This window comes from Carcharodon carcharias, assembly GCF_017639515.1.
Source record: "Carcharodon carcharias isolate sCarCar2 chromosome 36 unlocalized genomic scaffold, sCarCar2.pri SUPER_36_unloc_4, whole genome shotgun sequence".
Taxonomy (NCBI): Eukaryota; Metazoa; Chordata; class Chondrichthyes; order Lamniformes; family Lamnidae; genus Carcharodon; species Carcharodon carcharias.
This window is the reverse complement of record NW_024470752.1, coordinates 87,501-115,000: the sequence shown is the minus strand read 5'-3', so window position 1 is coordinate 115,000 and position 27,500 is coordinate 87,501. Positions and strand designations below refer to the sequence as shown.

The 27,500-nt window shown below is 71.8% G+C and overlaps 1 protein-coding gene across 1 annotated transcript in view; it reads left to right on the top strand.

Annotated features, from left to right (window-relative positions):
- lmna (lamin A) overlaps window positions 1-27,500 on the top strand; it is a gene marked incomplete at its 3' end in the record, with an annotated part of 156,020 nt that overhangs the window by 81,146 nt on the left and 47,374 nt on the right. Inside the window, exons 4-5 of the mRNA XM_041181797.1 lie at window positions 579-704; window positions 27,079-27,249. Of these exons, the coding sequence (XP_041037731.1) occupies window positions 579-704; window positions 27,079-27,249 (297 nt within the window). The remainder of the gene's footprint in view (window positions 1-578; window positions 705-27,078; window positions 27,250-27,500) is intronic.

Below are 27,500 nucleotides of genomic sequence, written 5' to 3'. Positions count from 1 at the left end.
GTAGGGGCTGGAGGAGTTGACAGTTTTAGGGAGGAGTGTAGGGGCTGGAGGAGGTTACAGAGATAGCGAGGTGGTGTAAGAGGTTACAGAGATAGGGAGGGTGTAGGGGCTGGAGGAGGTTACAGAGATGGGGAGGGGTGTAGGGGCTGGAGGAGGTTACAGAGATAGGGAGGTGTGTAGGTGCTGGAGGAGGTTACAGAGATAGGGAGGGGGTGTAGGGGCTGGAGGAGGTTACAGAGATAGGGAGGGGTGTAGGGGCTGGAGGGGGTTACAGAGATAGGGAGGGTGTAGGGGCTGGAGGAGGTTACAGAGTGAGGGAGGGGGGAGGTGTTGAAATGGGTAAGAATTTGAAGGATGAGGAGGGCAGTGAGCTGATGGTGGTTACAGTTCCTGGAGACTGAGACTGGACCCAAGGGGGTGGGGGTGGGTGGTGAGGGGGTTTCCTGGAGTTGGGGTCTGGACTAGGGTCTGGGGAAGCTGGGGGAGTGATTGTGTGTGTGTGTGGGGGGGTTTGGGGTGGGCTCTGGGTCCTGTCCGAGTTGTCAGCTGATGCAGTGTGTTGGATGTTTGTTTCCCAGTTGGAATTGGCTCTGAACGATGCTAAGAAGCAGCTTCATGATGAGATGCTGCGGAGGGTGGAGAGTGAGAATCGAGCACAGACCCTGCAGGAGGAGCTCGACTTCCAGAGGAACCTGTACGATGAGGTTAGTACAGCCCGGGACCCCCATCCACCTCCCCCGGGACCCCCATCCACCTCCCCTGGGACCCCCATCCACCACCCCCGAGACCCAAATCCACCTCCCCCGAGACCCTCAGCTCACCAAGCCGCCCAGGACAGCATCGTACCTGCACCCACCTTCCAGGCATTTTAAGCTCTTCTGCCACTTATTCACCCCGCTCTCCCCCGCGCTCGCTCGCCCCCGCGCTCGCTCTCCCCCGCGCTCGCTCGCCCCCGCTCTCCCCCGCGCTCGTTCGCCCCCGCGCTCGTTCACCCCTGCTCTCCCCCCCGCTCGTTCGCCCCCGCGCTCGTTCGCCCCCGCTCTCCCCCGTGCTCGTTCGCCCCCGTGCTCGTTCGCCCCCGCACTCGTTCGCCCCCGCTTCCACTCTCTCCCTCGCTCGCGCTCCCTCGCTCACGCTCCCTCGCTCTCCCTCGCTTGTTCGCCCGTGCTCCCTCACTCGATCTCCCACGCTTCCATGCTCTCCTTCGCCCGCGCTCCCTCGCTCTCCTTCGCCCGTGCGCTCCCTCGCTCTCCTTCGCCCGTGCGCTCCCTCGCTCTCCTTCGCCCGTGCGCTCCCTCGCTCTCCTTCGCCCGTGCGCTCCCTCGCTCTCCTTCGCCCGCGCTCTCCCTCGCTCTCCTTCGCCCGCTCTCCCTCGCTCTCCTTCGCCCGTGCTCTCCCTCGCTCTCCTTCGCCCGTGCTCTCCCTCGCTCTCCTTCGCCCGCGCTCCCTCACTCTTCCTCACTCTCCCTCGCTCTCCCTCTCTCTCCCTCTCTCTCCCTCGCTCCCTCTCTCTCGTTTGCCCGCTCTCCCTCGCGCTCCCTCGCTCTCGTTCCCCCACGCTCCCTCGCTCTCGTTCGCCCGTGCTCCCTCACTTGCGCTCCCTCGCACTCCCTCGCTCTCGTTTGCCCACGCTCCCTCGCTCTCCCTCGCTCTCCCTCGCTCTCCCTCGCACTCCCTCGCACTCCCTCGCACTCCCTCGCTCTACCTCTCTCTCCCTCTCTCTCCCTCGCTCCCTCTCTCTCGTTTGCCCGCTCACCCCCGCGCTCGTTCGCCCCCGCTCTCCCCCGCGCTCGTTCGCCCCCGCTCACCCCCGCGCTCGTTCGCCCCCGCTCTCCCCCGTGCTCGTTCGCCCCCGTGCTCGTTCGCCCCCGCACTCGTTCGCCCCCGCTTCCACTCTCTCCCTCGCTCGCGCTCCCTCGCTCACGCTCCCTCGCTCTCCCTCGCTTGTTCGCCCGTGCTCCCTCACTCGATCTCCCACGCTTCCATGCTCTCCTTCGCCCGCGCTCCCTCGCTCTCCTTCGCCCGTGCACTCCCTCGCTCTCCTTCGCCCGTGCGCTCCCTCGCTCTCCTTCGCCCGCGCTCTCCCTCGCTCTCCTTCGCCCGCTCTCCCTCGCTCTCCCTCGCTCTCCTTCGCCCGTGCTCTCCCTCGCTCTCCTTCGCCCATGCTCTCCCTCGCTCTCCTTCGCCCGCGCTCCCTCACTCTTCCTCACTCTCCCTCGCTCTCCCTCTCTCTCCCTCTCTCTCCCTCGCTCCCTCTCTCTCGTTTGCCCGCTCTCCCTCGCGCTCCCTCGCTCTCGTTCCCCCGCGCTCCCTCGCTCTCATTCGCCCGTGCTCCCTCACTTGCGCTCCCTCGCACTCCCTCGCTCTCGTTTGCCCACGCTCCCTCGCTCTCCCTCGCTCTCCCTCGCTCTCCCTCGCACTCCCTCGCACTCCCTCGCACTCCCTCGCTCTCCCTCGCTCTACCTCTCTCTCCCTCTCTCTCCCTCGCTCCCTCTCTCTCGTTTGCCCGCTCTCCCTCGCGCTCCTTCGCTCTCGTTCCCCCGCGCTCCCTCGCTCTCGTTCGCCGTGCTCCCTCACTTGCGCTCCCTCGCTCTCCCTCGCTCTCGTTTGCCCGCGCTCCCTCGCTCTCCCTCGCTCTCCCTCGCACTCCCTCGCACTCCCTCGCACTCCCTCGCACTCCCTCGCACTCCCTCGCTCTCCCTCCCTCGCGCTCCCTCGCGCTCCCCCGCTCGTTCGCCCGCCCTCCCTCGCTCTCCTTCGCCCGCGCTCTCCCTCGCTCTCCTTCGCCCGCGCTCTCCCTCGCTCTCCTTCGCCCGCGCTCTCCCTCGCTCTCCTTCGCCCGCGCTCTCCCTCGCTCTCCTTCGCCCGCGCTCTCCCTCGCTCTCCTTCGCCCGCGCTCTCCCTCGCTCTCCTTCGCCCGCGCTCTCCCTCGCTCTCCTTCGCCCGCGCTCTCCCTCGCTCTCCTTCGCCCGTGCTCTCCCTCGCTCCTTCGCCCGCTGTCTCCCTCGCTCTACCTCGCTCTCCTTCGCCCGCTCTCCCTCGATCTCCTTCGCCCGCTCTCCCTCGCTCTCCTTCGCCCGCTCTCCCTCGCTCTCCTTCGCCCGCTCTCCCTCGCTCTCCCTCGCTCTCCCTCGCTCTCCTTCGCCCGCTCTCCCTCGCTCTCCCTCACTCTCCTTCGCCCGCGCTCCCTCGCTCCATCGCGCTCCCTCACGCTCCCTCGCGCTCCCGCGCGCTCCTTCGCGCTCCTTCGCGCTCCCGCGCGCTCCTTCACGCTCCCGCGCGCTCCCTCGCTCTCGTTCGCTCGCTCTCCCCCGCGCTCCCTCGCTCTCGTTCGCCCGCGCACCCTCGCTCTCGTTCGCCCGCGCTCCCTCGCTCTCGTTCGCCCGCGCTCCCTCGCTCTCGTTCGCCCGCGCTCCCTCGCTCTCGTTCGCCCGCGCTCCCTCGCTCTCCTTCGCCCGCGCTCCCTCGCTCTCGTTCGCCCGCGCTCCCTCGCTCTCGTTCGACCGCGCTCCCTCGCTCTCGTTCGACCGCTCTCCCCCGCGCTCCCTCGCTCTCGTTCGCCCGCGCTCCCTCGCTCTCGTTCGCCCGCGCTCCCTCGCTCTCGTTCGCCCGCGCTCCCTCGCTCTCGTTCGCCCGCGCTCCCTCGCTCTCGTTCGCCCGCGCTCCCTCGCTCTCGTTCGCCCGCGCTCCCTCGCTCTCGTTCGCCCGCGCTCCCTCGCTCTCGTTCGCCCGCGCTCCCTCGCTCTCGTTCGCCCGCGCTCCCTCGCTCTCGTTCGCCCGCGCTCCCTCGCTCTCGTTCGCCCGCGCTCCCTCGCTCTCGTTCGCCCGCGCTCCCTCGCTCTCGTTCGCCCGCGCTCCCTCGTTCTCGTTCGCCCGCTCTCCCTCGCGCTCCCTCGCTCTCGTTCGCCCGCTCTCCCTCGCGCTCCCTCGCTCTCGTTCGCCCGCTCTCCCTCGCGCTCCCTCGCTCTCGATCGCCCGCGCTCCCTCGCTCTCGTTCGCCCGCGCTCCCTCGCTCTCGTTCGCCCGCGCTCCCTCGCTCTCGTTCGCCCGCGCTCCCTCGCTCTCGTTCGCCCGCGCTCCCTCGCTCTCGTTCGCCCGCGGTCCCTCGCTCTCGTTCGCCCGCGCTCCCTCGCTCTCGTTCGCCCGCGCTCCCTCGCTCTCGTTCGCCCGCGCTCCCTCGCTCTCCCTCTCTCTCGTTCGCCTGTGCTCCCTCGCTCTCGCTCTCTCTCGCTCTCCCCCGCTCTCCCCCACGGTCGTTCGCCCCCCGCGCTCGTTCGCCCCCGCTCTCCCCCGCGCTCGTTCGCCCCCCGTTCTCCCCCGCGCTCGTTCGCCCCCGCTCTCCCCCGCGCTCGTTCGCCCCCGCTCTCCCCCGCGCTCGTTCGCCCCCGCTCTCCCCCGCGCTCGTTCGCCCCCGCTCTCCCCCGCGCTCGTTCGCCCCCGCTCTCCCCCGCGCTCGTTCGCCCCCGCTCTCCCCCGCGCTCGTTCGCCCCCGCTCTCCCCCGCGCTCGTTCGCCCCCGCTCTCCCCCGCGCTCGTTCGCCCCCGCTCTCCCCCGCGCTCGTTCGCCCCCTCGCTCTCCCCCGCTCGCGCTCCCTCGCTCTCCTTCGCCCGCGCTCTCCCTCGTTCTCCCTTGCTCTCCCTCGCTCTCCTTCGCTCTCCTTCGCCCGTGCTCCCTCGCTTGATCTCCCGCGCTTCCATGCTCTCCTTCGCCCGCGCTCCCTCGCTCTCCTTCGCCCGCTCTCCCTCGCTCTCCTTCGCTCTCCTTCGCCCGCGCTCTCCCTCGCTCTCCTTCGCCCGCGCACTCCCTCGCTCTCCTTCGCCCGTGCTCTCCCTCGCTCTCCTTCGCCCTCGCTCTCCCTCGCTCTCCTTCGCTCTCCTTCGCCCGTGCTCCCTCGCTCTCCTTCGCTCGCTCTCCTTCGCACTCCTTCGCCCGCGCTCTCCCTCACTCTCCTTCGCCCATGCTCTCCCTCGCTCTCCTTCGCCCGTGCTCTCCCTCGCTCTCCTTCGCCCGTGCTCTCCCTCGCTCTCCTTCGCCCGTGCTCTCCCTCGCTCTCCCTCGCTCTCCTTCGCCCGTGCTCTCCCTCGCTCTCCTTCGCCCATGCTCCCTCACTCTTCCTCACTCTCCCTCGCTCTCCCTCGCTCGCGCTCTCCCTCGCTCTCCCTCGCTCGCGCACTCGCTCGCTCTCCTTCGCCCGCGCTCTCCCTCGCTCTCCTTCGCCCGCGCTCTCCCTCGCTCCCCTTCGCCCGTGCTCTCCCTCGCTCTCCTTCGCCCGTGCTCTCCCTCGCTCCTTTGCCCGCGCTCTCCCTCGCTCTCCTTCGCCCACGCTCTCCCTCGCTCTCCTTCGCCCGCGCTCTCCCTCGCTCTCCTTCGCCCGTGCGCTCCCTCGCTCTCCTTCGCCCGTGCGCTCCCTCGCTCTCCTTCGCCCGTGCGCTCCCTCGCTCTCCTTCGCCCGCGCTCTCCCTCGCTCTCCTTCGCCCGCTCTCCCTCGCTCTCCCTCGCTCTCCTTCGCCCGTGCTCTCCCTCGCTCTCCTTCGCCCGTGCTCTCCCTCGCTCTCCTTCGCCCGCGCTCCCTCACTCTTCCTCACTCTCCCTCGCTCTCCCTCTCTCTCCCTCTCTCTCCCTCGCTCCCTCTCTCTCGTTTGCCCGCTCTCCCTCGCGCTCCCTCGCTCTCGTTCCCCCGCGCTCCCTCGCTCTCGTTCGCCCGTGCTCCCTCACTTGCGCTCCCTCGCACTCCCTCGCTCTCGTTTGCCCACGCTCCCTCGCTCTCCCTCGCTCTCCTCGCTCTCCCTCGCACTCCCTCGCACTCCCTCGCACTCCCTCGCTCTCCCTCGCTCTACCTCTCTCTCCCTCTCTCTCCCTCGCTCCCTCTCTCTCGTTTGCCCGCTCACCCCCGCGCTCGTTCGCCCCCGCTCTCCCCCGCGCTCGTTCGCCCCCGCTCACCCCCGCGCTCGTTCGCCCCCGCTCTCCCCCGTGCTCGTTCGCCCCCGTGCTCGTTCGCCCCCGCACTCGTTCGCCCCCGCTTCCACTCTCTCCCTCGCTCGCGCTCCCTCGCTCACGCTCCCTCGCTCTCCCTCGCTTGTTCGCCCGTGCTCCCTCACTCGATCTCCCACGCTTCCATGCTCTCCTTCGCCCGCGCTCCCTCGCTCTCCTTCGCCCGTGCGCTCCCTCGCTCTCCTTCGCCCGTGCGCTCCCTCGCTCTCCTTCGCCCGCGCTCTCCCTCGCTCTCCTTCGCCCGCTCTCCCTCGCTCTCCCTCGCTCTCCTTCGCCCGTGCTCTCCCTCGCTCTCCTTCGCCCGCGCTCCCTCACTCTTCCTCACTCTCCCTCGCTCTCCCTCTCTCTCCCTCTCTCTCCCTCGCTCCCTCTCTCTCGTTTGCCCGCTCTCCCTCGCGCTCCCTCGCTCTCGTTCCCCCGCGCTCCCTCGCTCTCGTTCGCCCGCGCTCCCTCGCTCTCGTTCGCCCGCGCTCCCTCGCTCTCGTTCGCCCGCGCTCCCTCGCTCTCGTTCGCCCGCGCTCCCTCGCTCTCGTTCGCCCGCGCTCCATCGCTCTCGTTCGCCCGCGCTCCCTCGCTCTCGTTCGCCCGCGCTCCCTCGCTCTCGTTCGCCCGCGCTCCCTCGCTCTCGTTCGCCCGCGCTCCCTCGCTCTCGTTCGCCCGCGCTCCCTCGCTCTCGTTCGCCCGCGCTCCCTCGCTCTCCTTCGCCCGCGCTCCCTCGCTCTCGTTCGCCCGCGCTCCCTCGTTCTCGTTCGCCCGCTCTCCCTCGCGCTCCCTCGCTCTCGTTCGCCCGCTCTCCCTCGCGCTCCCTCGCTTTCGTTCGCCCGCTCTCCCTCGCGCTCCCTCGCTCTCGATCGCCCGCGCTCCCTCGCTCTCGTTCGCCCGCGCTCCCTCGCTCTCGTTCGCCCGCGCTCCCTCGCTCTCGTTCGCCCGCGCTCCCTCGCTCTCGTTCGCCCGCGCTCCCTCGCTCTCGTTCGCCCGCGCTCCCTCGCTCTCGTTCGCCCGCGCTCCCTCGCTCTCGTTCGCCCGCGCTCCCTCGCTCTCGTTCGCCCGCGCTCCCTCGCTCTCCCTCTCTCTCGTTCGCCTGTGCTCCCTCGCTCTCGCTCTCTCTCGCTCTCCCCCGCTCTCCCCCACGGTCGTTCGCCCCCGCGCTCGTTCGCCCCCGTTCTCCCCCGCGCTCGTTCGCCCCCGTTCTCCCCCGCGCTCGTTCGCCCCCGCTCTCCCCCGCGCTCGTTCGCCCCCGCTCTCCCCCGCGCTCGTTCGCCCCCGCTCTCCCCCGCGCTCGTTCGCCCCCGCTCTCCCCCGCGCTCGTTCGCCCCCGCTCTCCCCCGCGCTCGTTCGCCCCCGCTCTCCCCCGCGCTCGTTCGCCCCCGCTCTCCCCCGCGCTTGTTCGCCCCCGCTCTCCCCCGCGCTCGTTCGCCCCCTCGCTCTCCCCCGCTCGCGCTCCCTCGCTCTCCTTCGCCCGCGCTCTCCCTCGTTCTCCCTTGCTCTCCCTCGCTCTCCTTCGCTCTCCTTCGCCCGTGCTCCCTCGCTTGATCTCCCGCGCTTCCATGCTCTCCTTCGCCCGCGCTCCCTCGCTCTCCTTCGCCCGCTCTCCCTCGCTCTCCTTCGCTCTCCTTCGCCCGCGCTCTCCCTCGCTCTCCTTCGCCCGCGCACTCCCTCGCTCTCCTTCGCCCGTGCTCTCCCTCGCTCTCCTTCGCCCTCGCTCTCCCTCGCTCTCCCTCGCTCTCCTTCGCTCTCCTTCGCCCGTGCTCCCTCGCTCTCCTTCGCTCGCTCTCCTTCGCACTCCTTCGCCCGCGCTCTCCCTCACTCTCCTTCGCCCATGCTCTCCCTCGCTCTCCTTCGCCCGTGCTCTCCCTCGCTCTCCTTCGCCCGTGCTCTCCCTCGCTCTCCTTCGCCCGTGCTCTCCCTCGCTCTCCCTCGCTCTCCTTCGCCCGTGCTCTCCCTCGCTCTCCTTCGCCCATGCTCCCTCACTCTTCCTCACTCTCCCTCGCTCTCCCTCGCTCGCGCTCTCCCTCGCTCTCCCTCGCTCGCGCACTCGCTCGCTCTCCTTCGCCCGCGCTCTCCCTCGCTCTCCTTCGCCCGCGCTCTCCCTCGCTCTCCTTCGCCCGCGCTCCCCCTCGCTCTCCTTCGCCCGCGCTCTCCCTCGCTCCCCTTCGCCCGTGCTCTCCCTCGCTCTCCTTCGCCCGTGCTCTCCCTCGCTCCTTTGCCCGCGCTCTCCCTCGCTCTCCTTCGCCCACGCTCTCCCTCGCTCTCCTTCGCCCGCGCTCTCCCTCGCTCTCCTTCGCCCGTGCGCTCCCTCGCTCTCCTTCGCCCGTGCGCTCCCTCGCTCTCCTTCGCCCGCGCTCTCCCTCGCTCTCCTTCGCCCGCTCTCCCTCGCTCTCCCTCGCTCTCCTTCGCCCATGCTCTCCCTCGCTCTCCTTCGCCCGTGCTCTCCCTCGCTCTCCTTCGCCCGCGCTCCCTCACTCTTCCTCACTCTCCCTCGCTCTCCCTCTCTCTCCCTCTCTCTCCCTCGCTCCCTCTCTCTCGTTTGCCCGCTCTCCCTCGCGCTCCCTCGCTCTCGTTCCCCCCGCGCTCCCTCGCTCTCGTTCGCCCGTGCTCCCTCACTTGCGCTCCCTCGCACTCCCTCGCTCTCGTTTGCCCACGCTCCCTCGCTCTCCCTCGCTCTCCCTCGCTCTCCCTCGCACTCCCTCGCACTCCCTCGCACTCCCTCGCTCTCCCTCGCTCTACCTCTCTCTCCCTCTCTCTCTCCCTCGCTCCCTCTCTCTCGTTTGCCCGCTCACCCCCGCGCTCGTTCGCCCCCGCTCTCCCCCGCGCTCGTTCGCCCCCGCTCACCCCCGCGCTCGTTCGCCCCCGCTCTCCCCCGTGCTCGTTCGCCCCCGTGCTCGTTCGCCCCCGCACTCGTTCGCCCCCGCTTCCACTCTCTCCCTCGCTCGCGCTCCCTCGCTCACGCTCCCTCGCTCTCCCTCGCTTGTTCGCCCGTGCTCCCTCACTCGATCTCCCACGCTTCCATGCTCTCCTTCGCCCGCGCTCCCTCGCTCTCCTTCGCCCGTGCGCTCCCTCGCTCTCCTTCGCCCGTGCGCTCCCTCGCTCTCCTTCGCCCGCGCTCTCCCTCGCTCTCCTTCGCCCGCTCTCCCTCGCTCTCCCTCGCTCTCCTTCGCCCGTGCTCTCCCTCGCTCTCCTTCGCCCGCGCTCCCTCACTCTTCCTCACTCTCCCTCGCTCTCCCTCTCTCTCCCTCTCTCTCCCTCGCTCCCTCTCTCTCGTTTGCCCGCTCTCCCTCGCGCTCCCTCGCTCTCGTTCCCCCGCGCTCCCTCGCTCTCGTTCGCCCGTGCTCCCTCACTTGCGCTCCCTCGCACTCCCTCGCTCTCGTTTGCCCACGCTCCCTCGCTCTCCCTCGCTCTCCCTCGCTCTCCCTCGCACTCCCTCGCACTCCCTCGCACTCCCTCGCACTCCCTCGCTCTCCCTCGCTCTACCTCTCTCTCCCTCTCTCTCCCTCGCTCCCTCTCTCTCGTTTGCCCGCTCACCCCCGCGCTCGTTCGCCCCCGCTCTCCCCCGCGCTCGTTCGCCCCCGCTCACCCCCGCGCTCGTTCGCCCCCGCTCTCCCCCGTGCTCGTTCGCCCCCGTGCTCGTTCGCCCCCGCACTCGTTCGCCCCCGCTTCCACTCTCTCCCTCGCTCGCGCTCCCTCGCTCACGCTCCCTCGCTCTCCCTCGCTTGTTCGCCCGTGCTCCCTCACTCGATCTCCCACGCTTCCATGCTCTCCTTCGCCCGCGCTCCCTCGCTCTCCTTCGCCCGTGCGCTCCCTCGCTCTCCTTCGCCCGTGCGCTCCCTCGCTCTCCTTCGCCCGCGCTCTCCCTCGCTCTCCTTCGCCCGCTCTCCCTCGCTCTCCCTCGCTCTCCTTCGCCCGTGCTCTCCCTCGCTCTCCTTCGCCCGCGCTCCCTCACTCTTCCTCACTCTCCCTCGCTCTCCCTCTCTCTCCCTCTCTCTCCCTCGCTCCCTCTCTCTCGTTTGCCCGCTCTCCCTCGCGCTCCCTCGCTCTCGTTCCCCCGCGCTCCCTCGCTCTCGTTCGCCCGTGCTCCCTCACTTGCGCTCCCTCGCACTCCCTCGCTCTCGTTTGCCCACGCTCCCTCGCTCTCCCTCGCTCTCCCTCGCTCTCCCTCGCTCTCCCTCGCACTCCCTCGCACTCCCTCGCTCTCCCTCGCTCTACCTCTCTCTCCCTCTCTCTCCCTCGCTCCCTCTCTCTCGTTTGCCCGCTCTCCCTCGCGCTCCTTCGCTCTCGTTCCCCCGCGCTCCCTCGCTCTCGTTCGCCGTGCTCCCTCACTTGCGCTCCCTCGCTCTCCCTCGCTCTCGTTTGCCCGCGCTCCCTCGCTCTCCCTCGCTCTCCCTCGCACTCCCTCGCACTCCCTCGCACTCCCTCGCACTCCCTCGCACTCCCTCGCACTCCCTCACTCTCCCTCGCTCTCCCTCCCTTGCGCTCCCTCGCGCTCCCCCGCTCGTTCGCCCGCCCTCCCTCGCTCTCCTTCGCCCGCGCTCTCCCTCGCTCTCCTTCGCCCGCGCTCTCCCTCGCTCTCCTTCGCCCGCGCTCTCCCTCGCTCTCCTTCGCCCGCGCTCTCCCTCGCTCTCCTTCGCCCGCGCTCTCCCTCGCTCTCCTTCGCCCGCGCTCTCCCTCGCTCTCCTTCGCCCGCGCTCTCCCTCGCTCTCCTTCGCCCGCGCTCTCCCTCGCTCTCCTTCGCCCGCGCTGTCCCTCGCTCTCCTTCGCCCGTGCTCTCCCTCGCTCCTTCGCCCGCTGTCTCCCTCGCTCTACCTCGCTCTCCTTCGCCCGCTCTCCCTCGATCTCCTTCGCCCGCTCTCCCTCGATCTCCTTCGCCCGCTCTCCCTCGCTCTCCTTCGCCCGCTCTCCCTCGCTCTCCTTCGCCCGCTCTCCCTCGCTCTCCCTCGCTCTCCCTCGCTCTCCTTCGCCCGCTCTCCCTCGCTCTCCCTCGCTCTCCTTCGCCCGCGCTCCCTCGCTCCATCGCGCTCCCTCGCTCCATCGCGCTCCCTCGCGCTCCCTCGCGCTCCCGCGCGCTCCTTCGCGCTCCTTCGCGCTCCCGCGCGCTCCCGCGCGCTCCTTCACGCTCCCGCGCGCTCCCTCGCTCTCGTTCGCCCGCGCTCCCTCGCTCTCGTTCGCCCGCGCTCCCTCGCTCTCGTTCGCCCGCGCTCCCTCGCTCTCGTTCGCCCGCGCTCCCTCGCTCTCCCTCTCTCTCGTTCGCCTGTGCTCCCTCGCTCTCGCTCTCTCTCGCTCTCCCCCGCTCTCCCCCACGGTCGTTCGCCCCCGCGCTCGTTCGCCCCCGTTCTCCCCCGCGCTCGTTCGCCCCCGCTCTCCCCCGCGCTCGTTCGCCCCCGCTCTCCCCCGCGCTCGTTCGCCCCCGCTCTCCCCCGCGCTCGTTCGCCCCCCGCTCTCCCCCGCGCTCGTTCGCCCCCGCTCTCCCCCGCGCTCGTTCGCCCCCGCTCTCCCCCGCGCTCGTTCGCCCCCGCTCTCCCCCGCGCTCGTTCGCCCCCGCTCTCCCCCGCGCTCGTTCGCCCCCTCGCTCTCTCCCGCTCGCGCTCCCTCGCTCTCCTTCGCCCGCGCTCTCCCTCGCTCTCCCTTGCTCTCCCTCGCTCTCCTTCGCTCTCCTTCGCCCGTGGTCCCTCGCTTGATCTCCCGCGCTTCCATGCTCTCCTTCGCCCGCGCTCCCTCGCTCTCCTTCGCCCGCTCTCCCTCGCTCTCCTTCGCTCTCCTTCGCCCGCGCTCTCCCTCGCTCTCCTTCGCCCGCGCACTCCCTCGCTCTCCTTCGCCCGTGCTCTCCCTCGCTCTCCTTCGCCCTCGCTCTCCCTCGCACTCCCTCGCTCTCCTTCGCTCTCCTTCGCCCGTGCTCCCTCGCTCTCCTTCGCTCGCTCTCCTTCGCACTCCTTCGCCCGCGCTCTCCCTCACTCTCCTTCGCCCGTGCTCTCCCTCGCTCTCCTTCGCCCGTGCTCTCCCTCGCTCTCCTTCGCCCGTGCTCTCCCTCGCTCTCCTTCGCCCGTGCTCTCCCTCGCTCTCCCTCGCTCTCCTTCGCCCGTGCTCTCCCTCGCTCTCCTTCGCCCATGCTCCCTCACTCTTCCTCACTCTCCCTCGCTCTCCCTCGCTCGCGCTCTCCCTCGCTCTCCCTCGCTCGCGCTCTCGCTCGCTCTCCTTCGCCCGCGCTCTCCCTCGCTCTCCTTCACCCGCGCTCTCCCTCGCTCTCCTTCGCCCGCGCTCCCCCTCGCTCCCCTTCGCCCGTGCTCTCCCTCGCTCCCCTTCGCCCGTGCTCTCCCTCGCTCTCCTTCGCCCGTGCTCTCCCTCGCTCCTTTGCCCGCGCTCTCCCTCGCTCTCCTTCGCCCACGCTCTCCCTCGCTCTCCTTCGCCCGCGCTCTCCCTCGCTCTCCCTCGCTCTCCTTCGCCCGCGCTCTCCCTCGCTCTCCTTCGCCCGTGCTCTCCCTCGCTCCTTCGCCCGCTCTCCCTCGCTCTCCCCCGCTCTCCTTCGCCCGCTCTCCCTCGCTCTCCTTCGCCCGCTCTCCCTCGTGCTCCCTCCTGCTCCCTCCTGCTCCCTCCTGCTCCCTCGCGCTCCCTCGCGCTCCCTCGCGCTCCCTCGCGCTCCCTCGCGCTCCCTCGCGCTCCCTCGCGCTCCCTCGCGCTCCCTCGCGCTCGTTCACCGGCGCTCCCTCGCTCTCGTTCGCCCGTGCTCACTCGCTCTCGTTTCTCCCGCGCTCCCTCGCTCTCGTTCGCCCGCGCTCCCTCGCTCTCGTTCGCCCGCGCTACCTCGCTCTCGTTCGCCCGCGCTCCCTCGCTCTCGTTCGCCCGCGCTCCCTCGCTCTCGTTCGCCCGCGCTCCCTCGCTCTCGTTCGCCCGCGCTCCCTCGCTCTCGTTCGCCCGCGCTCCTTCGCTCTCGTTCGCCGGCGCTCCCTCGCTCTCGTTCGCCCGCGCTCCCTCGCTCTCCTTCGCCCGCGCTCCCTCGCTCTCGTTCGCCCGCGCTCCCTCGCTCTCGTTCGCCCGCGCTCCCTCGCTCTCCTTCGCCCGCGCTCCCTCGCTCTCCTTCGCCCGCGCTCCCTCGCTCTCCTTCGCCCGCGCTCCCTCGCTCTCGTTCGCCCGCGCTCCCTCGTTCTCCTTCGCCCGCTCTCCCTCGCTCTTCTTCGCCCGCTCTCCCTCGCTCTTCTTCGCTCGCTCTCCCTCGCTCGTGCTCTCCCTCGCTCTCCTTCGCCCGCGCGCTCCCTCGCTCGTTCGCCCGTGTTCCCTCGCTCTCCCTCGCTCACCCTCGCTCGCGCGCTCCCTCGCTCTCCTTCGCCCGCGTGCTCCCTCGCTCTCCTTCGCTCGCGCACTCCCTCGCTCTCCTTCGCCCGCGCTCTCCCTCGCTCTCCGCCCGCGCTCTCCCTCGCTCTCCTTCGCCCGCGCTCTCCCTCGCTCTCCTTCGCCCGCGCTCCCCCTCGCTCTCCTTCGCCCGCGCTCCCCCTCGCTCTCCTTCGCCCGCGCTCCCCCTCGCTCTCCTTCGCCCGCGCTCCCCCTCGCTCTCCTTCGCCCGCGCTCCCCCTCGCTCTCCTTCGCCCGCGCTCCCCCTCGCTCTCCTTCGCCCGCGCTCCCCCTCGCTCTCCTTCGCCCGCGCTCCCCCTCGCTCTCCTTCGCCCGCGCTCCCCCTCGCTCTCCTTCGCCCGCGCTCCCCCTCGCTCTCCTTCGCCCGCGCTCCCCCTTGCTCTCCCTCTCTCTCGTTCGCCTGTGCTCCCTCGCTCTCGCTCTCCCTCGCTCTCCCCCGCTCTCCCCCGCGGTCGTTCGCCCCCGCGCTCGTTCGCCCCCGCTCTCCCCCGCGCTCGTTCGCCCCCGTTCTCCCCTGCGCTCGTTCGCCCCCGCTCTCCCCCGCGCTCGTTCGCCCCCGCTCTCCCCCGCGCTCGTTCGCCCCCACTCTCCCCCGCGCTCGTTCGCCCCCGCTCTCCCCCGCGCTCGTTCGCCCCCATTCTCCCCCGCTCGCGCTCCCTCGCTCTCCTTCGCCCGCGCTCTCCCTCGCTCTCCCTTGCTCTCCCTTGCTCTCCCTCGCTCTCCTTCGCTCTCCTTCGCTCTCCTTCGCCCGTGGTCCCTCGCTTGATCTCCCGCGCTTCCATGCTCTCCTTCGCCCGCGCTCCCTCGCTCTCCTTCGCCCGCTCTCCCTCGCTCTCCTTCGCTCTCCTTCGCCCGCGCTCTCCCTCGCTCTCCTTCGCCCGCGCACTCCCTCGCTCTCCTTCGCCCGTGCTCTCCCTCGCTCTCCTTCGCCCTCGCTCTCCCTCGCACTCCCTCGCTCTCCTTCGCTCTCCTTCGCCCGTGCTCCCTCGCTCTCCTTCGCTCGCTCTCCTTCGCACTCCTTCGCCCGCGCTCTCCCTCACTCTCCTTCGCCCGTGCTCTCCCTCGCTCTCCTTCGCCCGTGCTCTCCCTCGCTCTCCTTCGCCCGTGCTCTCCCTCGCTCTCCTTCGCCCGTGCTCTCCCTCGCTCTCCTTCGCCCGTGCTCTCCCTCGCTCTCCTTCGCCCATGCTCCCTCACTCTTCCTCACTCTCCCTCGCTCTCCCTCGCTCGCGCTCTCCCTCGCTCTCCCTCGCTCGCGCTCTCGCTCGCTCTCCTTCGCCCGCGCTCTCCCTCGCTCTCCTTCACCCGCGCTCTCCCTCGCTCTCCTTCGCCCGCGCTCCCCCTCGCTCTCCTTCGCCCGCGCTCTCCCTCGCTCCCCTTCGCCCGTGCTCTCCCTCGCTCTCCTTCGCCCGTGCTCTCCCTCGCTCCTTTGCCCGCGCTCTCCCTCGCTCTCCTTCGCCCACGCTCTCCCTCGCTCTCCTTCGCCCGCGCTCTCCCTCGCTCTCCCTCGCTCTCCTTCGCCCGCGCTCTCCCTCGCTCTCCTTCGCCCGTGCTCTCCCTCGCTCCTTCGCCCGCTCTCCCTCGCTCTCCCCCGCTCTCCTTCGCCCGCTCTCCCTCGCTCTCCTTCGCCCGCTCTCCCTCGTGCTCCCTCCTGCTCCCTCCTGCTCCCTCGCGCTCCCTCGCGCTCCCTCGCGCTCCCTCGCGCTCCCTCGCGCTCCCTCGCGCTCCCTCGCGCTCCCTCGCGCTCGTTCACCGGCGCTCCCTCGCTCTCGTTCGCCCGTGCTCACTCGCTCTCGTTTCTCCCGCGCTCCCTCGCTCTCGTTCGCCCGCGCTCCCTCGCTCTCGTTCGCCCGCGCTACCTCGCTCTCGTTCGCCCGCGCTCCCTCGCTCTCGTTCGCCCGCGCTCCCTCGCTCTCGTTCGCCCGCGCTCCCTCGCTCTCGTTCGCCCGCGCTCCCTCGCTCTCGTTCGCCCGCGCTCCTTCGCTCTCGTTCGCCCGCGCTCCTTCGCTCTCGTTCGCCGGCGCTCCCTCGCTCTCGTTCGCCCGCGCTCCCTCGCTCTCCTTCGCCCGCGCTCCCTCGCTCTCGTTCGCCCGCGCTCCCTCGCTCTCCTTCGCCCGCGCTCCCTCGCTCTCCTTCGCCCGCGCTCCCTCGCTCTCCTTCGCCCGCGCTCCCTCGCTCTCGTTCGCCCGCGCTCCCTCGTTCTCCTTCGCCCGCTCTCCCTCGCTCTTCTTCGCCCGCTCTCCCTCGCTCTTCTTCGCTCGCTCTCCCTCGCTCGTGCTCTCCCTCGCTCTCCTTCGCCCGCGCGCTCCCTCGCTCGTTCGCCCGTGTTCCCTCGCTCTCCCTCGCTCACCCTCGCTCGCGCGCTCCCTCGCTCTCCTTCGCCCGCGTGCTCCCTCGCTCTCCTTCGCTCGCGCACTCCCTCGCTCTCCTTCGCCCGCGCTCTCCCTCGCTCTCCGCCCGCGCTCTCCCTCGCTCTCCTTCGCCCGCGCTCTCCCTCGCTCTCCTTCGCCCGCGCTCCCCCTCGCTCTCCTTCGCCCGCGCTCCCCCTCGCTCTCCTTCGCCCGCGCTCCCCCTCGCTCTCCTTCGCCCGCGCTCCCCCTCGCTCTCCTTCGCCCGCGCTCCCCCTCGCTCTCCTTCGCCCGCGCTCCCCCTCGCTCTCCTTCGCCCGCGCTCCCCCTCGCTCTCCTTCGCCCGCGCTCCCCCTCGCTCTCCTTCGCCCGCGCTCCCCCTCGCTCTCCTTCGCCCGCGCTCCCCCTCGCTCTCCTTCGCCCGCGCTCCCCCTCGCTCTCCTTCGCCCGCGCTCCCCCTTGCTCTCCCTCTCTCTCGTTCGCCTGTGCTCCCTCGCTCTCGCTCTCCCTCGCTCTCCCCCGCTCTCCCCCGCGGTCGTTCGCCCCCGCGCTCGCTCGCCCCCGCTCTCCCCCGCGCTCGTTCGCCCCCGCTCTCCCCCGCGCTCGTTCGCCCCCGCTCTCCCCCGCGCTCGTTCGCCCCCGCTCTCCCCCGCGCTCGTTCGCCCCCGCTCTCCCCCGCGCTCGTTCGCCCCCACTCTCCCCCGCGCTCGTTCGCCCCCGCTCTCCCCCGCGCTCGTTCGCCCCCATTCTCCCCCGCTCGCGCTCCCTCGCTCTCCTTCGCCCGCGCTCTCCCTCGCTCTCCCTTGCTCTCCCTTGCTCTCCCTCGCTCTCCTTCGCTCTCCTTCGCCCGTGCTCCCTCGCTTGATCTCCCGCGCTTCCATGCTCTCCTTCGCGCGCGCTCCCTCGCTCTCCTTCGCCCGCGCTCCCTCGCTCTCCTTCGCCCGCTCTCCCTCGCTCTCCTTCGCTCTCCTTCGCCCGCGCTCTCCCTCGATCTCCTTCGCCCGCACTCTCCCTCGCTCTCCTTCGCCCGCGCTCTCCCTCGCTCTCCTTCGCCCGTGCTCTCCCTCGCTCTCCTTCGCCCTCGCTCTCCCTCGCACTCCCTCTCTCTCCTTCGCTCTCCTTCGCCCGTGCTCCCTCGCTTGATCTCCCGCGCTTCCATGCTCTCCTTCGCCCGCGCTCCCTCGCTCTCCTTCGCCCGCTCTCCCTCGCTCTCCTTCGCACTCCTTCGCCCGTGCTCTCCCTCACTCTCCTTCGCCCGTGCTCTCCCTCGCTCTCCTTCGCCCGTGCTCTCCCTCGCTCTCCTTCGCCCGTGCTCTCCCTCGCTCTCCTTCGCCCGTGCTCTCCCTCGCTCTCCCTCGCTCTCCTTCGCCCGTGCTCTCCCTCGCTCTCCTTCGCCCGTGCTCCCTCACTCTTCCTCACTCTCCCTCGCTCTCCCTCGCTCGCGCTCTCCCTCGCTCTCCCTCGCTCGCGCTCTCCCTCGCTCTCCTTCGCCCGCGCTCTCCCTCGCTCTCCTTCGCCCACGCTCTCCCTCGCTCTCCTTCGCCCGCGCTCTCCCTCGCTCTCCTTCGCCCGCGCTCTCCCTCGCTCCTTCGCCCGCTCTCCCTCGCTCTCCCCCGCTCTCCTTCGCCCGCTCTCCCTCGCTCTCCCCCGCTCTCCTTCGCCCGCTCTCCCTCGCTCTCCTTCGCCCGCTCTCCCTCGTGCTCCCTCCTGCTCCCTCCTGCTCCCTCCTGCTCCCTCCTGCTCCCTCCTGCTCCCTCGCGCTCCCTCGCGCTCCCTCGCGCTCCCTCGCGCTCCCTCGCGCTCCCTCGCGCTCGTTCACCGGCGCTCCCTCGCTCTCGTTCGCCCGTGCTCCCTAGCTCTCGTTTCTCCCGCGCTCCCTCGCTCTCGTTCGCCCGCGCTCCCTCGCTCTCCTTCGCCCGCGCTCCCCCTCGCTCTCCTTCGCCCGCGCTCCCCCTCGCTCTCCTTCGCCCGCGCTCCCCCTCGCTCTCCTTCGCCCGCGCTCCCCCTCGCTCTCCTTCGCCCGCGCTCCCCCTCGCTCTCCTTCGCCCGCGCTCCCCCTCGCTCTCCTTCGCCCGCGCTCCCCCTCGCTCTCCTTCGCCCGCGCTCCCCCTCGCTCTCCTTCGCCCGCGCTCCCCCTCGCTCTCCTTCGCCCGCGCTCCCCCTCGCTCTCCTTCGCCCGCGCTCCCCCTCGCTCTCCTTCGCCCGCGCTCCCCCTCGCTCTCCTTCGCCCGCGCTCCCCCTCGCTCTCCTTCGCCCGCGCTCCCCCACGCTCTCCTTCGCCCGCGCTCCCCCTCGCTCTCCTTCGCCCGCGCTCCCCCTCGCTCTCCTTCGCCCGCACTCCCCCTCGCTCTCCTTCGCCCGCGCTCCCCCTCGCTCTCCTTCGCCCGCGCACCCCCTCGCTCTCCTTCGCCCGCGCTCCCCCTCGCTCTCCTTCGCCCGCGCTCCCCCTCGCGCTCCTTCGCCCGCTCTCCCTCGCTCTCCCTCGCTCTCCTTCGCCCGCTCTCCCTCGCTCTCCCTAGCTCTCCCTCGCTCTCCCTCGCTCTCCCTCGCTCTCCCTCGCTCTCCCTCGCTCTCCCTCGCTCTCCCTCGCTCTCCCTCGCTCTCCTTCGCTCGCGCGCTCCCTCGCTCTCCTTCGCCCGCGCTCTCCCTCGCTCTCCGCCCGCGCTCTCCCTCGCTCTCCTTCGCCCGCGCTCTCCCTCGCTCTCCTTCGCCCGCGCTCCCCCTCGCTCTCCTTCGCCCGCGCTCCCCCTCGCTCTCCTTCGCCCGCGCTCTCCCTCGCTCTCCTTCGCCCGCGCTCTCCCTCGCTCTCCTTCGCCCGCGCTCCCCCTCGCTCTCCTTCGCCCGCGCTCCCCCTCGCTCTCCTTCGCCCGCGCTCCCCCTCGCTCTCCTTCGCCCGCGCTCCCCCTCGCTCTCCTTCGCCCGCCCTCCCCCTCGCTCTCCTTCGCCCGCCCTCCCCCTCGCTCTCCTTCGCCCGCGTTCTCCCTCGCTCTCCTTCGCCCGCTCTCCCTCGCTCTCCTTCGCCCGCTCTCCCTCGCTCTCCCTCGCTCTCCCTCGCTCTCCCTCGCTCTCCCTCGCTCTCCCTCGCTCACCCTCGCTCTCCCTCGCTCTCCCTCGCTCTCCCTCGCTCTCCCTCGCTCTCCCTCGCTCTCCTTCGCTCGCGCGCTCCCTCGCTCTCCTTCGCCCGCGCTCTCCCTCGCTCTCCGCCCGCGCTCTCCCTCGCTCTCCTTCGCCCGCGCTCTCCCTCGCTCTCCTTCGCCCGCGCTCTCCCTCGCTCTCCTTCGCCCGCGCTCCCCCTCGCTCTCCTTCGCCCGCGCTCTCCCTCGCTCTCCTTCGCCCGCGCTCTCCCTCGCTCTCCTTCGCCCGCGCTCCACCTCGCTCTCCTTCGCCCGCGCTCCCCCTCGCTCTCCTTCGCCCGCGCTCCCCCTCGCTCTCCTTCGCCCGCCCTCCCCCTCGCTCTCCTTCGCCCGCCCTCCCCCTCGCTCTCCTTCGCCCGCGTTCTCCCTCGCTCTCCTTCGCCCGCTCTCCCTCGCTCTCCTTCGCCCGCTCTCCCTCGCTCTCCCTCGCTCTCCCTCGCTCTCCCTCGCTCTCCCTCGCTCTCCCTTGCTCTCCCTCGCTCTCCTTCGCCCGCTCTCCCTCGCTCTCCCTCGCTCGTTCGCCCGCGCTCCTTCGCGCTCCCTTGCTCCATCGCCCGCGCTCCCTCGCGCTCCCTCGCGCTCCCTCGCGCTCCCTCGCGCTCCCTCGCGCTCCCTCGCTCTCGTTCGCCCGCGCTCCCTCGCTCTCGTTCGCCCGCGCTCCCTCGCTCTCGTTCGCCCGCGCTCCCTCGCTCTCGTTCTCCCGCGCTCCCTCGCGCTCGTTCGCCCGGTCTCCCTCGCTCTCCCTCGCGCTCGTTCGCCCGGTCTCCCTCGCTCTCCCTCGCTCTCCCTCGCTCTCCCTCGCTCTCCCTCGCTCTCCCTCGCTCTCCCTCGCTCTCCCTCGCTCTCCCTCGCTCTCCCTCGCTCTCCCTCGCTCTCCCTCGCTCTCCGTTGCTCTCCCTCGCTCTCCTTCGCCCGCTCTCCCTCGCTCTCCCTCGCTCGTTCGCCCGTGCTCCTTCGCGCTCCCTTGCTCCATCGCCCGCGCTCCCTCGCGCTCCCACGCGCTCCCTCGCGCTCCCTCGCGCTCCCTCGCGCTCCCTCGCGCTCCTTCGCGCTCCTTCGCGCTCCCTCGCGCTCCCTCGCGCTCCCTCGCGCTCCATCGCTCTCCATCGCTCTCGTTCGCCCGCGCTCCCTCGCTCTCGTTCGCCCGCGCTCCCTCGCTCTCGTTCGCCCGCGCTCCCTCGCTCTCGTTCGCCCGCGCTCCCTCGCTCTCGTTCGCCCGCGCTCCCTCGCTCTCGTTCGCCCGCGCTCCCTCGCTCTCGTTCGCCCGCTCTCCCCCGCGCTCCCTCGCTCTCGTTCGCCCACTCTCCCTCGCTCTCGTTCGCCCGCGCTCCCTCACGCTCGTTCGCCCGCGCTCCCTAAAGCTCGTTCGCCCACGCTCCCTCGCTCTCGTTCGCCCGCGCTCCCTCGCTCTCGTTCGCCCGCGCTCCCTCGCTCTCGTTCGCACGCGCTCCCTCACTCTCGCTCGCCCGCTCTCCCTCGCGCTCCCTCGCTCTCGTTCACCCGCGCTCCCTCGCTCTCGTTCGCCCGCTCTCCCTCGCGCTCCCTCGCTCTCGTTCACCCGCGCTCCCTCCCCCGCGCTCCCTCGCTCTCGTTCGCCCGCGCTCCCTCGCTCTCGTTCGTCCACTCTCCTTCGCGCTCGTTCGCCCGCGCTCCCTCGCTCTCGTTCGCCCGCGTTCTCGTTCGCCTGCGCTCCCTCGCTCTCGTTCGCCCGCGCTCCCTCGCTCTCGTTCGCCCGCGCTCCCTCGCTCTCGTTCGCCCGCGCTCCCTCGCTCTCGTTCGCCCGCGCTCCCTCGCTCTCGTTCGCCCGCGCTCCCTCGCTCTCGTTCTTCCGCTCTCCCTCGCGCTCGTTCGCCCGCGCTGCCTCGCGCTCGTTCGGCCGCGCTGCCTCGCGCTCGTTCGCCCGCTCTCCCCCGCGCTCGTTCGCCCCCGCTCTCCCCCGCGCTCGTTCGCCCCCGCTCTCCCCCGCGCTCGTTCGCCCCCGCTCTCCCCCGCGCTCGTTCGCCCCCGCGCTCGTTCGCCCCCGCTCTCCCCCGTGCTCGTTCGCCCCCGCTCTCCCCCGCGCTCGTTCGCCCCCGCTCTCCCCCGCGCTCGTTCTCCCCCGCTCTCCCCCACGCTCGTTCGCCCCCGCTCTCCCGCGCGCTCGTTCGCCCCCGCTCTCCCCCGCGCTCGTTCGCTCCCGCTCTCCCCCGCGGCTCGTTCGCCCCCGCTCTCCCCCGCGCTCGTTCGCCCCCGCTCTCCCCCGCGCTCGTTCGCCCCCGCTCTCCCCCGCGCTCGTTCGCCCCCGCTCTCCCCCGCTCTCCCCCGCGCTCGTTCGCCCCCGCTCTCCCCCGCGCTCGTTCGCCCCCGCTCTCCCCCGCGCTCGTTCGCCCCCGTGCTCGTTCGCCCCCGCTCTCCCCCGCGCTCGTTCGCCCCCGCTCTCCCCCGCGCTCGTTCGCCCCCGCTCTCCCCCGCGCTCGTTCGCCCCCGCTCTCACCCGCGCTCGTTCGCCCCCGCTCTCCCCCGCGCTCGTTCGCCCCCGCGCTCCCCCGCTCTCGTTCGCCCACTCTCCCTCGCGCTCCCTCGCTCTCGATCGCCCGCGCTCCCTCGCTCTCGTTCGCCCGCGCTCCCTCGCTCTCGTTCGCCCGCGCTCCCTCGCTCTCGTTCGCCCGCGCTCCCTCGCTCTCGTTCGCCCGCGCTCCCTCGCTCTCGTTCGCCCGCGCTCCCTCGCTCTCGTTCGCCCGCGCTACCTCGCTCTCGTTCGCCCGCGCTACCTCGCTCTCGTTCGCACGCGCTCCCTCGCTCTCGTTCGCCCGCGCTCCCTCGTTCTCCCTCTCTCTCATTCGCCCATGGTCCCTCGCTCTCGCTCTCCCTCGCTCTCCCTCGCTCTCCCTCGCTCTCCCTCGCTCTCCCTCGCTCTCCCTCGCTCTCCCTCGTTAACCCCCGCTCTCGCCCGCACTCGTTCGCCCCTGCGCTCGTTCGCCCCTGCGCTCGTTCGCCCCCGCGCTCGTTCGCCCCCGCGCCCGTTCGCCCCCGATCTCCCCCGCTCTCGTTCGCCCACGCTCTCCCCCGCTCTCCCCCGCGCTCGTTCGCCCCCGCTCAACCCCGCGCTCGTTCGCCCCCGCTCAACCCCGCGCTCGTTCGCCCCCGCTCTCCCCCGCGCTCGTTCGCCCCCGCTCTCCCCCGCGCTCGTTCGCCCCCGCTCTCCCCCGCGCTCGTTCACCCCCGCGCTCGTTCGCCCCCGCTCTCCCCCGCGCTCGTTCGCCCCCGCTCTCCCCCGCGCTCGTTCGCCCCCGCTCTCCCCCGCGCTCGTTCGCCCCCGCTCTCCCCCGCGCTCGTTCGCCCCCGCTCTCCCCCGCGCTCGTTCGCCCCCGCTCTCCCCCGCGCTCGTTCTCCCCCGCTCTCCCCCGCGCTCGTTCGCCCCCGCTCTCCCCCGCGCTCGTTCGCCCCCGCTCTCCCCCGCGTTCGTTCGCCCCCGCTCTCCCCCGCGCTCGTTCGCCCCCGCTCTCCCCCGCGCTCGTTCGCCCCCGCTCTCCCCGCGCTCGTTCGCCCGCGCTCTCCCTCGCTTTCGTTCGCCCGCGCTCCCTCGCTTTCGTTCGCCCGCGCTCCCTCGCTTTCGTTCGCCCGCGCTCCCTCGCTTTCGTTCGCCCGCGCTCCCTCGCTTTCGTTCGCCCGCGCTCCCTCGCTCTCGTTCGCCCGCGCTCCCTCGCTCTCCTTCGCCCGCGCTCCCTCGCTCTCCTTCGCCCGCGCTCCCTCGCTCTCCTTCGCCCGCGCTCCCTCGCTCTCCTTCGCCCGCGCTCCCTCGCTCTCCTTCGCCCGCGCTCCCTCGCTCTCCTTCGCCCGCGCTCCCTCGCTCTCCTTCGCCCGCGCTCCCTCGCTCTCCTTCGCCCGCGCTCCCTCGCTCTCGTTCGCCCGCGCTCCCTCGCTCTCGTTCGCCCGCGCTCCCTCGCTCTCGTTCGCCCGCGCTCCCTCGCTCTCGTTCGCCCGCGCTCCCTCGCTCTCGTTCGCCCGCGCTCCCTCGCTCTCGTTCGCCCGCGCTCCCTCGCTCTCGTTCGCCCGCGCTCCCTCGCTCTCGTTCGCCCGCGCTCCCTCGCTCTCGTTCGCCCGCGCTCCCTCGCTCTCGTTCGCTCTCGTTCGCCCGCGCTCCCTCGCTCTCGCTCTCCCTCGCGCTCCCTCGCTCTCCCTCGCTTGTTCGCCCGTGCTCCCTCGCTCGATATCCCGCGCTTCCATGCTCTCCTTCGCCCGCGCTTCCATGCTCTCCTTCGCCCGCGCTCCCTCGCTCTCCTTAGCCCGCGCTCCCTCGCTCTCCTTAGCCCGCGCTCCCTCGCTCTCCTTCACCCGCGCTCCCTCGCTCTCCCTCGCTCTCCTTCGCCCGCGCTCTCCCTTGCTCTCCTTCGCCCGCGCTCCCTCGCTCTCCCTCGCCCGCGCTCTCCCTCGCTCTCCTTCGCCCGTGCTCTCCCTCGCTCTCCTTCGCCCGCGCTCTCCCTCGCTCTCCTTCGCCCGCGCTCTCCCTCGCTCTCCTTCGCCCGTGCTCTCCCTCGCTCTCCTTCGCCCGTGCTCTCCCTCGCTCTCCTTCGCCCGTGCTCTCCCTCGCTCTCCTTCGCCCGTGCTCTCCCTCGCTCTCCTTCGCCCGTGCTCTCCCTCGCTCTCCTTCGCCCGTGCTCTCCCTCGCTCTCCTTCGCCCGTGCTCTCCCTCGCTCTCCTTCGCCCGTGCTCTCCCTCGCTCTCCTTCGCCCGTGCTCTCCCTCGCTCTCCTTCGCCCGCGCTCCCTCGCTCTCCCTCGCTCTCCTTCGCCTGTGCTCTCCCTCGCTCTCCTTTGCCCGCGGTCCCTGACTCTCCCTCGCTCTCCCTCGCTCTCGTTCGCCCGCCCTCCCTCGCTCTCGTTCGCCCGCCCTCCCTCGCTCTCGTTCGCCCGCCCTCCCTCGCTCTCGTTCGCCCGCCCTCCCTCGCTCTCGTTCGCCCGCCCTCCCTCGCTCTCCTTCGCCCGTGCTCTCCCTCGCTCTCCTTCGCCCGTGCTCTCCCTCGCTCTCCTTCGCCCGTGCTCTCCCTCGCTCTCCTTCGCCCGTGCTCTCCCCCGCTCTCCTTCGCCCGTGCTCTCCCTCGCTCTCCTTCGCCCGTGCTCTCCCTCGCTCTCCTTCGCCTGTGCTCTCCCTCGCTCTCCTTCGCCCGTGCTCTCCCTCGCTCTCCTTCGCCCGTGCTCTCCCTCGCTCTCCTTCGCCCGTGCTCTCCCTCGCTCTCCTTCGCCCGTGCTCTCCCTCGCTCTCCTTCGCCCGCGCTCCCTCGCTCTCCCTCGCTCTCCTTCGCCTGTGCTCTCCCTCGCTCTCCTTCGCCCGCGGTCCCTCACTCTCCCTCGCTCTCCCTCGCTCTCGTTCGCCCGCGCTCCCTCGCTCTCGTTTGCCCGCGCTCCCTCGCTCTCGTTTGCCCACGCTCCCTCGCTCTCGTTCGCCCGCGCTCCCTCGCTCTCGTTCGCCCGCGATCCCCCGCGCTCCCTCACTCTCGTTCCCCCGCGCTCCCTTGCTCTCGTTCGCCCGTGCTCCCTCACTTGCGCTCCCTCGCTCTCCCTCGCTCTCCCTCGCTCTCCCTCGCTCTCGTTCGCCCGCGCTCCCTCGCGCTCCCTCGCGCTCCCTCGCGCTCCCTCGCGCTCCCTCGCTCTCCCTCGCTCTCCCTCGCTCTCCCTCGCACTCCCTCGCTCTCCGCTCCCTCGCGCTCCCTCGCGCTCTCCCTCACTCTCCTTCGCCCGCTCTCCCTCAGTCTCCTTCGCCCGCTCTCCCTCAGTCTCCTTCGCCCGCTCTCCCTCACTCTCCTTCGCCCGCTCTCCCTCGCTCTCCCTCGCTCACGCTCTCCCTCGCTCTCCTTCGCCCGCGCGCTCCCTCGCTCGTTCGCCCGTGCTCCCTCGCTCTCCCTCGCTCTCCTTCACCCGCGCTCTCCCTCGCTCTCCGCCCGCGCTCTCCCTCGCTCTCCTTCGCCCGCGTTCTCCCTCGCTCCTTCGCCCGCTCTCTCCCTCACTCTCCTTCGCCCGCTGTCTCCCTCGCTCTCCTTCGCCCGCGCTCCCTCGCGCTCCCTCGCTCTCCTTCGCCCGCTCTCCCTCGTTCTCCCTCGCTCTCCTTTGCCTGCTCTCCCTCGCTCTCCTTTGCCTGCTCTCCCTCGCTCTCCTTCGCCCGCTCTCCCTCGCTCTCCTTCGCCCGCTCTCCTCGCTCTCCCTCACTCTCCCTCGCTCTCCCTCGCTCTCCCTCGCTCGTTCGCGCTCCCTCGCGCTCCCTCGCGCTCCCTCGCGCTCCCTCGCGCTCCCTCGCGCTCCCTCGCGCTCCCTCACGCTCCCTCGCGCTCCCTCGCTCTCCCTCGCTCTCCCGTGCTCTCCCGCGCTCTCGTTTGCCCGCGCTCCCGCGCTCTCATTTGCCCGCGCTCCCTCGCTCTCGTTTGCCCGCGCTCCCTCGCTCTCGTTTGCCCGCGCTCTCGCGCTCTCGTTTGCCCGCGCTCTCGCGCTCTCGTTCGCCCGCGCTCTCTCGCTCTCGTTCGCCCGCGCTCCCTCGCTCTCGTTCGCCCGCTCTCCCCCGCGCTCCCTCGCTCTCGTTCGCCCATGCTCCCTCGCTCTCGTTCGCCCGCACTCCCTCACTCTCGTTCGCCCGCACTCCCTCGCTCTCCCTCTCTCTCTTTCGCCTGTGCTCCCTCGCTCTCGCTCTCCCTCGCTCTCCCTCGCTCTCGTTCACCCGCGCTCCCTCGCTCTCCTTCGCCCGCTCTCATTCGCCCGCTCTCCCTCGCTCTCCTTCGCCCGCGCTCCCTCGCTCTCAATCGCCCGCGCTCCCTCGCTCTCATTCTCCCGCGCTCCCTCGCTCTCATTCTCCCGCGCTCCCTCACTCTCATGCTCCCGCGCTCCCTCGCTCTCATTCTCCCGCGCTCCCTCGGTCTCATTCTCCCGCGCTCCCTCTCTCTCGTTCGCCTGTGCTCCCTCGCTCTCATTCTCCCGCGCTCCCTCGCTCTCATTCTCCCGCGCTCCCTCACTCTCATGCACCCGCGCTCCCTCGCTCTCATTCTCCCGCACTCCCTCGGTCTCATTCTCCCGCGCTCCCTCTCTCTCGTTCGCCTGTGCTCCCTCGCTCTCATTCTCCCGCGCTCCCTCTCTCTCGTTCGCCTGTGCTCCCTCGCTCTCATTCTCCCGCGCTCCCTCTCTCTCGTTCGCCTGTGCTCCCTCGCTCTCATTCTCCCGCGCTCCCTCTCTCTCGTTCGCCTGTGCTCCCTCGCTCTCGCTCTCCCTCGCTCTCCCTCGCTCGCCCTCGCTCGCCCTCGCTCGCCCTCGCTCGCCCTCGCTCGCCCTCGTCCTCGTTCGCCCTCGTTCGCCCGCGCTCCCTCGCCCTCGTTCGCCCGCGCTCCCTCGCCCTCGTTCGCCCGCGCTCCCTCGCCCTCGTTCGCCCGCGCTCCCTCGCCCTCGTTCGCCCGCGCTCCCTCGCCCTCGTTCGCCCGCGCTCCCTCGCCCTCGTTCGCCCGCGCTCCCTCGCCCTCGTTCGCCCGCGCTCCCTCGCCCTCGTTCGCCCGCGCTCCCTCGCCCTCGTTCGCCCGCGCTCCCTCGCCCTCGTTCGCCCGCGCTCCCTCGCCCTCGTTCGCCCGCGCTCCCTCGCCCTCGTTCGCCCGCGCTCCCTCGCCCTCGTTCGCCCGCGCTCCCTCGCCCTCGTTCGCCCGCGCTCCCTCGCCCTCGTTTGCCCGCGCTCCCTCGCCCTCGTTCGCCCGCGCTCCCTCGCCCTCGTTCGCCCGCGCTCCCTCGCCCTCGTTCGCCCGCGCTCCCTCGCCCTCGTTCGCCCGCGCTCCCTCGCCCTCGTTCGCCCGCGCTCCCTCGCCCTCGTTCGCCCGCGCTCCCTCGCCCTCGTTCGCCCGCGCTCCCTCGCCCCCTCGCTCGTTCGCCCGCGCTCCCTCGCTCGTTCGCCCGCGCTCCCTCGCTCGTTCGCCCGCGCTCCCTCGCTCTCCCTCGCGCTCCCTCGCGCTCCCTCGCGCTCCCTCGCGCTCCCTCGCGCTCCCTCGCGCTCCCTCGCGCTCCCTCGCGCTCCCTCGCGCTCCCTCGCGCTCCCTCGCACTCGTTCGCCCGGTCTCCCTCGCTCTCCCTCGCGCTCGTTCGCCCGGTCTCCCTCGCTCTCCCTCGCTCTCCCTCGCTCTCCCTCGCTCTCCCTCGCTCTCCCTCGCTTTCCTTCACCCGCGCTCCCTCGCTCTCCCTCCGCATTAGCCCCTGACTGGATCCCCTCTTTTCTGACCCCCCCACCCCTCCCTTTATGCCGCCGCAGAGTTTGACCCATCCCCTCTCTCGACAGGAAATCCGTGAGACCAAGCGCCGGCACGAGTCGCGATTGGTCGAGATTGACTCTGGCCGTCAGCACGAGTACGAGAGCAAACTTGCCGAGGCTCTCCAGGACTTGAGGTCCCAGCATGAGGAACAAGTTCGACTCTACAAGGAGGAGCTGGAGAAAACCTACAATTCCAAGGTAATTCCAGATCAATTCCCAGGGGTAACAACTCCACCCCCCCCCACCCCCCACCAATCCATTCAGCACCTAGTCCTGATTGGTCAGTTTTTGCTATCCAGCTGTATTGATGTGGATCCTAGACCGGGGGTTGGGGGGGCTGTGGGGTGGTGCTGGTGGGGTTCAGATCCCAACCAACCACTGGATGCACAGGCTCGAGGGGCTGAATGGACTCCACCGTGCTCCTAAGTGACCACGCGCCTCCCTCACCC